This window comes from Pseudophryne corroboree, chromosome 3, assembly GCF_028390025.1.
Source record: "Pseudophryne corroboree isolate aPseCor3 chromosome 3, aPseCor3.hap2, whole genome shotgun sequence".
NCBI classification, from domain to species: domain Eukaryota; kingdom Metazoa; phylum Chordata; class Amphibia; order Anura; family Myobatrachidae; genus Pseudophryne; species Pseudophryne corroboree.
Window position 1 is genome coordinate 185,743,665 of NC_086446.1, and position 13,015 is coordinate 185,756,679.

The following is a 13,015-nucleotide window of genomic DNA, read 5'->3' on the forward strand; positions in this document are numbered from 1 at the left end:
ACAGCATCTAATAGGGTCATTGTTTTACTGTACTCTATTGCCCCAGAGCAATAATTGTAGCAGCCACCACCCATATTACAAACTGCAAAAGTAGAGAGCAAATGCTAAGCAATATGACCTACAACCATTGTTTTATTGCTCATGAATATAAAAACAAAGTACAAAGAATTCACATTTATAACAAATGTGAACAATCACAGTTTAAACGATTGAATTATGGGGGTCAATATTTTTGACACTTGGGACATCAAAAGTCATCAAGCAGAAATGGTGCAATGACAACAGCACGAGGAAAGGCCTAAATCTTGAAGGCTAACTACATAGTAGCCTCTCCGCTGTTGTCCCAGATAAAACCATGGACCCCAACACTGCAGAAGAGGGGATCCAAGAACGGGGATCCCAATCTATTATCTAAGGGAGAGCAAATGGCGTGGAAGGTAGCTGTTTAACATTTCCTCTGTAAAAGCAGAATTTGCATTAGCTTTTACCTTATTTATAAAGGTGTGATCACAAAATAATTTAGACTCTTAGCTGAGATAATGATGTCACAGAAGAGAGGGGGCAAAACTTGTCTCAAAAAATATTTGGACCATCTTGTTTGTATTTGGATATCATAAAATGTGGATTTTTGTTTTAGGACACATAGGGATGCCACCTGGCCCTGAAAAATTGGCTCCTTCGCCTATGTTATTAATATGGAATAACTAGGCATCATAAAATTGTAAGACAACCATACTGCCTCAGTACCTCAATATATAGGTTTTCCAAAAAGTTGTGCAGCGCTATATAGATGTTAGGAGAGAGTGATACAACTCATTTTAAAGGAACCAGAATACACCTACACTACCTCTTCCTGACATCCTGACAGCTGGCTCTGAAAAGTTTTTGACTGAAGGGCACACCAGTATGTACATCCATATGAAATTAAAGAAATGATGAGGATGAACAAAATTAAGTCAAAGCAAACTGCAAATATACTCACTTTAAGAAGACATGCAAACTACACCTATTAATATCTGTAATTAAAAAATAATGGACGGAGGAACAAGTCAAATTATTATGACAAATGGATGGAACCATGAATATATTTTTCAACAAGGTTGAAAACATTAATTAGGCGATCCTGGAGTCTAGGAAAATAAAGGTTGCAAGTCAGCAGTCTTAAAATATTGCCACACTATATACGAGAACATATCCTACATTATGGTATCCACTCTGTTGTTAGTATATTATGATTTTTTGCATTGGCTAAAGTATAGATAGATAGATAGATAGATAGATAGATAGATAGATAGATAGATAGATAGATAGATAGATAGATAGATAGATAATTTATAATGGATTGCGTACAAACTGACAAGAATATAATTATTAATACTAAATAGAACGGCCTAAAGTCTGATGTCACTGTGCTGCAGTGTGATGTCACTTTCAGGTTATATATACTGATTTAGTTGTATCTGTTAAAAAATAATAAGATATATGCAATATACTTTACTTTGGAAAAACTGGATTTATCTTTTTAGCAACATCCAGTAGTTTAATGTCCATTTTTTTTTTTAAATAAAGTGTTTTATGTGTGTGTGTGTGGGGGGGTTTAAAGCACCACATACATTAAAGCAATATAGATTAATTTAAGTGTACATTTATGTACTGTAGATTATAACTAGGCTAGATCTTTGAAAATAGTTTATTTAGAGTCTGCCAGTTTCCATCAAAAACTGCAACCACTAATCTTGCATCCATTCACAAAATGCCAACTATCCAGACCAAATCCAATATTGTACATATCCAATATTGTTCATATTGATAATAAATTCACATGCAGATTCTGTTACCTTATTCTTGCCCCCACAGTGGCAGCAGACAGTCCAAAGGTATTTCAGGGTTCTCCATACCAGGATAATGAAAAGACCCCCAAAAAATGTCACCATAGAAGAGGCCAGGAAAGCCCACCACATGCGCTGACCCCTACTGTCACATGGAACATCCTGGGTTACTGGTATAATGAAGGCAGCCTCCACTTTAGGTGAAAGGATGGAGGAGTCCAGGTGCAGGTTGTTGTTGTTGATGGCGCTCATGGTTAAGCCAATGCTACTGAAGTTGCTTTGGAATTTGTTGCCACTTGCCATTGCTAACAGGAAGACCCAGGAAACCCTGAAAGCCACTTATGTCTCAGCCCCCAAATTCCTGCACCAGCCATATTGGAAGGAAGGGGGCAGGTCAGACAAATTGTGGGGCCTTCTAGAGCTACCTCCTCAGCATAAAATAAGGGCAGGCTTATGACAAGTGCAGTCTCAATGTTGGTTTTAAAACCTCATTCCACAAAGCCAGGGTAGCCCTTAAGAGCAAGACAACCCAGGCACCTTCACAAAGCTGTCATAGTCCTTCCATCAAAAACAAGCAAGAAAAAATCCAAAGCAGTCCTTCATTTCTCCCTGATGTTTGGACCTAAATGTGCGTCTTTTTTATCCTTATTTAAGAATCAACACGGCATTCACATGAAATACCAATGCTGCCAATGATATTTATAATATACACTCATTGCTTTGCATTTGGGAAACACGCACATAATATATGTTAAATAACGCTAAGCATTTCCCAGCACCTGTTTGCAGACGTTTAAATGGGGCAATTGCTGATCTCAGATTATTAAACGGCAACCCCCTTACTGTGACCAGCGGCTTCTCGGCTCCCTTGCACCGTGCACAGCCATATAGGACTTGCGTATGTGGAGGGTCGATTTCTCGTCTCTTAATTTCTGCTGATCAATAAGATCCTTGTGGATCGCTGCGCCGGATCCCAGTCCTTCCTTCCACTCGAACGGAATCCTAGATGTTGCGGTGTTCGGCGCCGTTCTATCCTTCTCTCCTCTACACGTTGCCTGCTGCCAGCCTGCTGGCAATCCTTCCCTTTTCCTCTTTCTCCTCCGACTGTTCAAGGCTGTAATCCTCCCAGCTGATCGCTTCTGTCCCTCCTCCTCCGCCAGTGCTGTTGCCTCTGTCACATCCCTGTGCTAGGCATAGATGGAGAGAGGACACCCTGGCAAATGGAGGTGAGGAGGGGGGAGAAAGAAGAAGGGAGGAGGGTAGATTTACAGGTAGCAAGGAGGAGTCACCCTATATATTAGTTGCTTTTCATTCCAGTCAGTGGCAAGACCTTGGACAGTACCACACTGAGGAGAGAAAATATGGTACACTATTGGTTCAGGGGTGTGCAGAGAACGTGCATTAACTTCCCAGGTTTTCCTATGACGCAATAACCCAGGCAGGAGCTGTCAGTATTGTTTGTGCAGTTCCCAGTACACGCAGCCTCCTGTGGTAATGCGATTTATTCTGCGTATTACTGCTTTCCATCATTCACTGTCTGTCAGCACAGTGCACTCATTCATTGCAGTGCGCGTCCCGCAATCACCCGCAGCACAGCGTCAGCATGTGAATGGGGCAGCAATACATGAGCCACGCTGGTCTTATTAAGGGGAAAATAAACTGACTCTTCGAGGTTACTTACTGTACATGTAAAAGTCATACAGTACTGTATATCATATATATATATATATATATATATATATATATATAGTGAATTTAGGGGCCTATTTAATACCTACGGCATCAGGTTTCTGAAAAGTATCATTCTTTATCACCACAAAAAAAAGAATTATTTTTTTCCCGCCTATTTACCAATTTACGGCGAATGCTAACACCTAACCTTTAAATTCCCATGTTTTGTCCGATTGCTCATTCTATACATAAGAGCTACTACCAACATCTGAAGAATTTTTTTGGAGCCAGTCAAACTGGGCAAGACCAAAATCCCTATTGTGAATAATATAGACAGCAGTCTTCAGTGTTCATTTGCCAAACACGGGAGATGTCCCTGCGCCTGCATTTAGGCTTAAGGCAAAAGGCTGGTTACTTAGATTGCAGTTTCCTCATAATTTTCAGTGGAAATTAATTTAATTAGTAGGCCTCTAGATCTAAAGTAACTAAAAAAATAGGTAACAAGTTTTTCTGCCGCTGCTCAAATCTGATCCCCTCATGCATCATTTTAGTAAGTTTAGGTTAAGGATAGACAACGGTAGCTGATTGTTAGCAACCATCAATGTTCCCAATCTGATGGTAGTACCGTTTCTATCAAATTGTGGGTATTCGATGGTTGCCAGTCTTTGGATGCAGCTTTCCGATGCCCATCCAATGACTGGTTACTGCTGTACCATTGAATGGATAAAATGCTATGGCTACATTGGAAGTAATGTTGGAAGCCCAATAACCATTCAATGTCGGGCTTCCAATGTCCACTCCAAGCCTAGGGGAGGGGACTGTTTTACCAGCGGCCGGGATCCCAGCGGTGGGCAACCCGACCCCGGGATCCCAGCAGCAGAATGGTGTGCGGGGGGGGGGGGGACAAGCGCAATAAAGCACCTTGCGGGCTCCCTACAGGTTCTATTCCCACTCTATGGGTGTCATGGAATAGGGAATAGTCCCTGTCAGTCGCATGCCGACTTTCAGGATTTTAAGGGGACGGGATGGATGTGTCAGTATTGTGACCGTCGGTCACATAACTACATCCCTTGCCTGGGGAAGGTCAAATTACTGTTACTGTAGATAACACTAACCATCTTCTAAAAGTCTGCATCTGCTGCAGTTCAGCTGCTTTCAGTTTAATCATTTTAAGAGACCAGGATCCAGCTGCTTTTTTAAGAAATTGTACACTGAACTCTTACTGTCAAGCACAGTTACTATGCACCCTGAGAGATATTATACTGTAAGCATGATTTTTTCTTTTCTAAAATAGGACTTTTCAGCAAAAGTCTAAGACAGCGGTGGCCAACCCGCGGCTCTCGAGTCGCATGCGGCTTTCGTCCTCCGCATGCAGCTCTCGCATCCCACCTCCCGCTGCCCAACAGCCCGGCACACTTGTTTCTAATGGCGCCTGCCCTTGAGTGCTCGCAGACCGGCAGCTAAAGCTCCTGTTTGACTGCCGGACTGCAAGCTTTGATTGGCTCACGGACCGGCGCCTAATTGGAGTTCGACACCGCTGCAGGAGACTGAGGGGCAGGAGAGGCGCACGCTGCACTCTCCTCCCCGCCCTCAAGAACAGCAGCAGCGCGGTGAGCAGCACTTGGGGGGGGATGGGCACTGTGGGGACAAGTGTATCTGACACTGTGGGGACGTGTGTATCTGGCACTGAGGGCATATCTGGCACTGTGAGGACATGTGTATCTGGCATTGGGGGTATATCTGGCACTGTGGGGACATGTGTATCTGGCACTGTAGGGGCATGTGTATCTGGCACTGGGGGGCATATCTGGCACTGTGGTGACATGTGTATCTGGCACTGGGGGCATACCTGGCACTGTGGGGAAATGTGTTTCTGGCACTGGGGGCATATCTGGCACTGTGAGGACATGTGTATCTGGCACTGGGGGCATAACTGGCACTGTGGGGACATGTGTATCTGGCACTGTGGGGCATATGTGTACCTGTCACTGTGGGGCATGTGTGTACCTGTCACTGTGGGGCATGTGTGTACCTGTCACTGTGGGGCATGTGTGTACCTGTCACTGTGGGGCATGTGTGTACCTGGCACTGTGGGGCATGTGTGTATCTGGCACTGTGGGGCATGTGTGCATCTGGCACTGTGGGGCATGTGTGTATCTGGCACTGTGGGGCATATGTGTATCTGGCACTGTGGGGCATATGTGTATCTGGCACTGTGGGGCATGTGTGTATCTGGCACTGTGGGGCATATATGTAAACTGGCACTGTGGGGACATGTGTATCTGGCACTGGGGGCATATATGTATCTGGCACTGGGGGGGCATATATGTATCTGGCACTGGGGGGACATATGTGTTTCTGGCACTGGGGGGACATATGTGTATCTGGCACTAGGGGGGGCACATATGTATCGTAATGTGGAGGCACCCATTTTTTGGCGTTTTATATGTATGTAGCACTCTACTGGGGCATTATATCTATGTGTCACTGCACAACATGACTAAAAACTGGGTTGTGACACAAGGTCATACTCCTACAAATGTCACACCTAAAGGTGTGTGCAGAAAAATGGGGTGTGACTTTGTGACAACTATCCATGCCACCATACATATATAGTAGCAGATGCTCAATTAGCTTAGTGATATCATTCAGGTGCTTGAAAGGGAAGGGTATTTCTAAGCAAGAAAAAAAAAGGCATTTTGTTTCACCCAGCACCCAGAATGATAACAGTAACCAGATTTAAATCCCACACAATATTAGAATTCAGAGATCTCGGTTACATATATTTGCGCAAATGTATGAATAAGCCCCAAAGCCGCATCAAGGTGTATCTGTATATTTGGGGTCCCTAGCGCTATATCTAGGTGCAGGGTGTGGCACCCCAAAGCACCAGCATAAGCCAGAAAGCCCAGGGCAGCATATCAGTGAAAAACTATAGTGATAATAAATTCGTGTTAGGAAGCCGAAGCTATAAAGGTGATACAAAAATGAGATGTAATTAAAATGGAGAAATAGTGTTAAAGAAATTAGTATGTGAAAAGTGTTAATAGAATGTAAAGGTATGCCACACTAAAGCCATCCAGCTCAGCCAATCCAGAGGCACCACACCCCACACCTCCATTACATACCTCCCAACTGTCCCGCTTTCAGTGGGACAGTCCCGCTATTCGGACCCTGTCCCGCTGTCCCACCCGCGGGCAGCAGTGTCCCGCGGGTGGGGGGGCAGTTGGGGGGAGGCTTTGATCACCCGCTGCTCTGCTCTGCAAAGCAGCCGGTGATCACTGAATACATGCTGTACGCACGCGCACGGCATGTATTCAGAGCTAGGAGAGGAGCGGGGGCTGCCCAGCTGCTCGGGGAGCGCTGGGCACGCCCCCAAAAGGCAGAAAAACGGGCCGTTTGGCGAGGTCACGCCCACTCGAACGAGGCCACGCCCATCGCGGGTGAGGCCACACCCCCTTTTCGGGTCGAGAGTCCCGCTTTCTTACAGCCACAAATTGGGAGGTATGCCATTACCACAATCTGGGTCTATGGTTAACCAGCAAGGAGTCACATGATAATGGCTTCTTACTTAAATATATCTAAGCTAAGAGCTACCTACCTTGGAGCAACCCCATAATGCTCCATATGGCATGTCAGGGCCTGCACCTCCTCCTAATGCAGGAACCTTTCTGCCTCTCACAACAGACATATATATAGTAGAAGCAGGGCTGTCATCAGAAAATGTGGGGCCCGGGACTGACAAAATAGACAGGGCCCCTCCCTCCCCCCAAAAAAAGATTCTGCCATACCGCTCCACCCCTATGTGATGTAATACATTGTAACGTTACACATAGGTGAAGTGTTGCGGATCCTACATGGACTGTTTACAGAGAGCCGATGCGCAGATGAGGCTTGTTTTAAGGAGTCCACCCTGCACATCGGCCTGCTGTTGATTCACAGACTTTTGCAGCTCTACAGGTGTTGGCCAGGGGTGGGCCCCCCTCTCTGCATGGGCCCGGGACCCCAGTCCCCACAGTCCCCCCCGATGGCTGCCCTGAGTAGCAGATGCTCAATTAGCTTAGTGATATCATTCAGGTGCTTGAAAGGGAGGGGTATTTCTAAGCAAGGAAAAAAAAAGGCATTTTGTTTCCCCCAGCACCCTGAATGAGAACAGTAACCAGATTTAAATCCCACACAATATTAGAATTCAGAGATCTCGGTTACATATATTTGCGCAAATGTATGAATAAGCCCCAAAGCCGCATCAAGGCGTCTCTGTATATTTGGGGTACCTAGCGCTATATCTAGGTGCAGGGTGTGGCATCCCAAAGCACCAGCATAAGCCAGAAAGCACAGGGCAGCATACCAGTGAAAAAACTATAGTGTTAATAAATTAGTGTTAGGAAGCCGAAGCTATAATGGTGATACAAAAATGAGATGTAATTAAAATGGAGAAATAGTGTTAAAGAAATTAGTGTATGAAAAGTGTTAATAGAATGTAGAGGTATGCCACACTAAAGCCATCCAGCTCAGTCAGTCCAGAGGCACCACACCCCACACCTCCATTACCCCAATCTGGCACAGTGAGGTCAGTGGCTGGGGAGGCACTGGCTTCTCCACTACATCATACCCTCCAACTGTACCTTTTTAATAGGTACAGTACCTTTTTTTTATGGTCTGTACCGATTTTTGGCTCTCCAAACTTCCATTGAAAGTGTAGGAAAAGGGGTGTGACCACGCCCCCTATTACCCGTGACCACGCCCCCTTTTCTCATTTGTACCGATTTTTATGTGTAAAATGTTTGAGGGTATGCTACATCCCCAGCAGGACAAGAACACAAACTTCGGCTCACTTTTTAGGAACAGCAGATACAATAGAGTGCATAAGGGGTGGGCTGGTACTGTGATTACAGGACTGACCCCAAAGTACCCAGACAGCACAAGATGGCATGGACAACACCAGCCATGGGATTCTGCACCCCCTCCCCAAACTCTGCTGCAGCTCTCCCCCAGTAACATTGTACAGGCACAATGCATCCATGTGCTATATATATATATATATATATCTTATAGTAGTAGCAATGTAATATCACCGCTGCCCAGGGGCGGATCTAGACAAAAATGATAAGTGGGAGGGGGGGAAGGGGGGGAATTGTGGAAAGAAAATAAAAAAAATTATAGATAAAGAAATAGAAAGCAAAAAAATAGAAAAGTGGATATACAAAATAGGATTTTAATACCTACCGGTAAATCCTTTTCTCTTAGTCTGTAGAGGATGCTGGGGACTCCAAATGGACCATGGGGTATAGACAGGATCCGCAGGAGACATGGGCACTTTAAGACTTTAAAAGGGGTGTGAACTGGCTCCTCCCTCTATGCCCATCCTCCAGACTCCAGTTATAGAACTGTGCCCAGGGAGACAGACATTTCGAGGAAAGAATTTATCAGTTAAACACGGTGAGCGTCATACCTCACACCTCCAGCATGTCGCAGAACGTGGCATTCAAGAGAATGCCAGCTGACGGCATGACTAAAAAACAGCAATACGCTGCCAGAACGGAACACAACCTGTGTGTACACATCACCAATAATAGCATAACCTATGCCACTGAAACAAGTCAGCAATAGGCTGACTGAAAAGAAACACAGCATGTGTGTAACCCAACTAATAACTGCAGATGCAGTACACACTGGGACGGGCGCCCAGCATCCTCTACGGACTAAGAGAAAAGGATTTACTGGTAGGTATTAAAATCCTATTTTCTCATACGTCCTAGAGGATGCTGGGGACTCTAAATGGACCATGGGGATTATGCCAAAGCTCCAGAACGGGCGGGAGAGTGCGGATGACTCTGCAGCACCGATTGACCAAAAAAGAGGTCCATACCCGCCAGGGCATCAAACTTGTAAAAACTTCGTAAAAGTGTTTGAACCCTACCAAGAAGCTGCTCGGCAAATCAAGAATGCCAAGACCCCACGGGTAACCGGCCAGACCGCGCCCACCATCCTGGTAGAATGGGCCTTTACTGATCTCGGTAACGGCAATCCAGCCGTCGAATGAGCCAGCTGAGTCGTATCACAGACCGAGCGCGCAATAGTCTGCTTTGAAAGCAGGAGCCCCAGTCTTGTTGGGAGCATACAGGATAAACAGAGCATCTGTTTTCCTAACCTGAGCCATTCTGGCAATATACATTTTCAAACTTAGACCATATTGAGATACATCGATGTCGCCCTGGCGGCAGTGGCCACCGGCACCACAATAGGTTGGGTCATGTGAAACGATGAAATCACAGATTTTGCAGAGAGCGCCGACGAGTACTCAACTCTGCTCTATTGTCATGGAAGATTAAATAGGGCTCTTGTGAAACAAAGCCGCTAATTCAGACACCCGCCTTGCGGATGACAAGGCCAACCGCATGACACTTTCCAAGTGAGGAATGTCCACTCAACCGTATTGAAAAGTTCAACCAATGAGATTGCAGGAACTGCAATGCATGTTAAGATCCCATGACGCCACAGGGCACAAGAGAGGATGGATGCGTAACACTCCTTTTACGAAAGTGTGAACCTCCGGAAAGGAGGCCAATTGATTTTGGAAGAAACCCGATAAGGCTGAAACTGAACCTTAATCGGACCCAACTTAAGACCTGCATCCACACGATCTTGTAATGAAGGAATGGAGAAAACGACCCAATTGGAATTCTTCCGTAGGAACTTTCTTGGATTCACACCAAGACACATACTTTCCCCAGAATTGGTGGTAAAGTTTCAACGTTACTTCTTTCTGCCTGAAGAAGAGTAGGGATGACTTCACTGGGAATACCGTTTCAGGTTGGGATCCGGCGTTCAACCTCCAAGCCGTCAATGGAACCCGCGGTAAACCATGGAACCCACAGTAAACTATGGAACCCACACAGCCCCTGCTGTAACCAATCCTCTCGCAGAGGAATAGATCAGGGATCTCCTATGAGCATTTCCTGAAGGTCCGGATACCAGCCCTCCTTGAACAGTCTGGAAGAACGAGGATCACCTGAACCTTTTTCTTCTCATGATCTTTTAGCATCTTTGGAAAGATTGGAAGTGGAGGGAACACATAGACCGACCGAAAACACGCACGGTGTCCCTAGGGCATCCCCCGATAACTTGAGGGACCCTCGACCCTGAATAAAATCTCCAAAGTTTCTTGTCGAGGCGAATTCCCCAAAACATGTCACTTCTGTGAAAACCGCTTGATGAATACTCCACTCTCCTGAATGGAGAACATGTCCACCGAGGAAGTCTGCTTCCCAGTTGTTCACTCTTGGAACGAACGTCTCTGACAGAGCGCGTAAAAGTTTTCGTCGCTCAGCGGAAAATCTTTCTGGCTTCTGCCATTTCTTCTTCGGTTTTTGTTTGTAGAAAACCGATATAAACGGCCCTTAACTCTAGACCATTAATAGGATGACCAGTATCCTAACTTGACACCCGTCCTTGGGGAGAATCACGCCGCCGCCACGGGAGTGATATTCTGGTCTTGAAATCATGATTATCCCAGGAGGAAACCGGACCACTCGTCCAACAAAGTCTGCTAAAACTCTGGCATGCAAGCTGGCCACTGAATGACCTCGTAGGCCACAACCCCATTCAAGTAACAGAATGTATTGATGGACTGACACTGTTGCAGGTCTGACCAGCCTCTGAATCCTCAGAGCTCTTACCACTGGAAGAAATGAATATTGGCCAAACCAACCCCCACGTCGTAGGGACCAACCGGTATTCCGCTAAGTTGTGTTGTTGAAGAACTGTCAGGGAGAATGCAAGGTTTTTCACCATGATCTCTCCGTAATCCAGAGAGCGAACCGGTTCAGTATACTTCTGACTCCTTACCCTCGAAGGAAAAACCCCTCATACCGCCACCACTCTGGCGAAATGCCAATCCTGAATCGGAACCTTATGTAAGAAGAAAGAAGACAGAAGAAACCGTAATTAGACCTCCTGTCTCCTTTTTCAGAGTGGAGAAACCTGCCATGAGAGATTCCCTCATGGATCTCGAGTAGGAAATTTTGAGATTTCAGATACAGGATTCGAAAGGGCTCGAACCGTCCGGCCTTGGAAAGACAAAAAAGCTTATAGAACAGCTTCTTTTTAATTTTTTCTATTTTTTTTATTTTTTTTGTGACCGGGACAGCAGGACAATGACCTGATCCTGACACAACTCTCGTATTGTGCCACATACTACCTCCCTGTCCGGAGGAGACTCTGTAAGGTCTATTTGAAAAAATCATTGAGGGGAAACGTCTGGACCACGCCCGAATGTTCCCCTAGGGATGCTATCCTTAATTCACTGGTCCGTGTCCTTTCCAGGGCTGACTGAAGAGTTCCAGACGCAGGCCCACCGGTGTGGGCTCCTGCAAGATAGCCCCGACGTCCTGCGGCGGACCTGGCAGAAACATAGAATGAATTCTGCTCCTGTGAACCTGAAACAAGGTAGCTGACCTCTTACCTCCTTTCACCCTCCTTTTCCTGCAAAGAAAAGGGGAATCCTTATCCAATCGGTCGAAATGACTGCATCCTACAAGAACGCGTCATTCACCTTAGTGAGGTAACCTAGGGTAAGAAGGTAGACTTACCAGTGGCATCCGCCGTGAGCATATGCACAAAGCCATCACCAAACCAGGCTTCACTTCCCCAGGAAAGAGACTCCATCTCATCTCGGAGTCAGCAGTAGCAACCGTTTAGTGAATTCACAACGCCCTCTCAACCGAGACCGCCCTGGACTTGGCTCGCGAACCCAAGAGTCCCCGGCAGTATGCTACCATGTTCTACATATGACCCAATTTAAGGAGTATCCCATATCTCCCCAGGGTAATAAGATTGGATGACAAGGTAACCGACCATTTCCGAATACAAGCACTCCGCCATGCACATGTAATGCAAGTATAATCAACGTATATAATTAAAATATCACTTAGCTTCATGTATAAGATACTCTGTGACAGGGCCCCATGCCGGGCAGGGGTTGACTCTCACTTTATTCTATCCACGGCGGGAAAAGAATAACACTCGGCCTCCTCGTGAGGATTCGAAGCCATCTTGTCACGGCTGACCTAGAGTATTTCAACAGAGCGACCAGCACATGAAAAGGAATAACTTTACTTCAGCATTCATTATAAAAATTAAATATATACAAATTTGCCCATTTATATACACATATATATACACACACATATATCACTGTATGTATATATATATATATATATATATCTCAACACATGTCCATCCATAACTTTCCAGCCAGGGTGTAGACAGAACCAGCACACTGCTTATTATTCAATCAGCTTTTTACTTCATATAGCAGACATGTTATTCAATCAGCTTTTAACTTCATATAGCAGTAAAGCACAAACATCTGGATTCAGCAAATACTCATTGTATGCAAGGCAAGTGCAGACTGGCAAAATCCCAAACAGCCGTTTTCGGTGCTCCTTCCTCAGGGGAAAACCAGTTAAGGTGCCATAATGCCTGGTGCTAAAGTGTCTAAGTGCTGTACAAAA

At 45.5% G+C, this 13,015-nt stretch overlaps 1 protein-coding gene across 14 annotated transcripts in view; it reads right to left on the reverse strand.

The window, feature by feature from the left end:
* The window catches only part of KCNMA1 (potassium calcium-activated channel subfamily M alpha 1), a 1,046,495-nt gene that overhangs the window by 875,037 nt on the left and 158,443 nt on the right, over positions 1–13,015 (reverse strand). For 3 of the 14 annotated variants that reach the window (XM_063958698.1, XM_063958689.1, XM_063958691.1), the window contains exon 1: positions 1,839–3,153. The exons of 1 other annotated variant lie outside the window; for it this stretch is intronic. In XM_063958698.1, the coding sequence (XP_063814768.1) occupies positions 1,839–2,132 (294 nt within the window). In that variant the 5' untranslated portion in view covers positions 2,133–3,153. Of the gene's footprint in view, positions 1–1,838; positions 3,156–13,015 lie in introns of those variants that run through there. 10 more of the 14 variants (XM_063958690.1, XM_063958694.1, XM_063958693.1 and 7 more) reach the window with 5 other exon arrangements.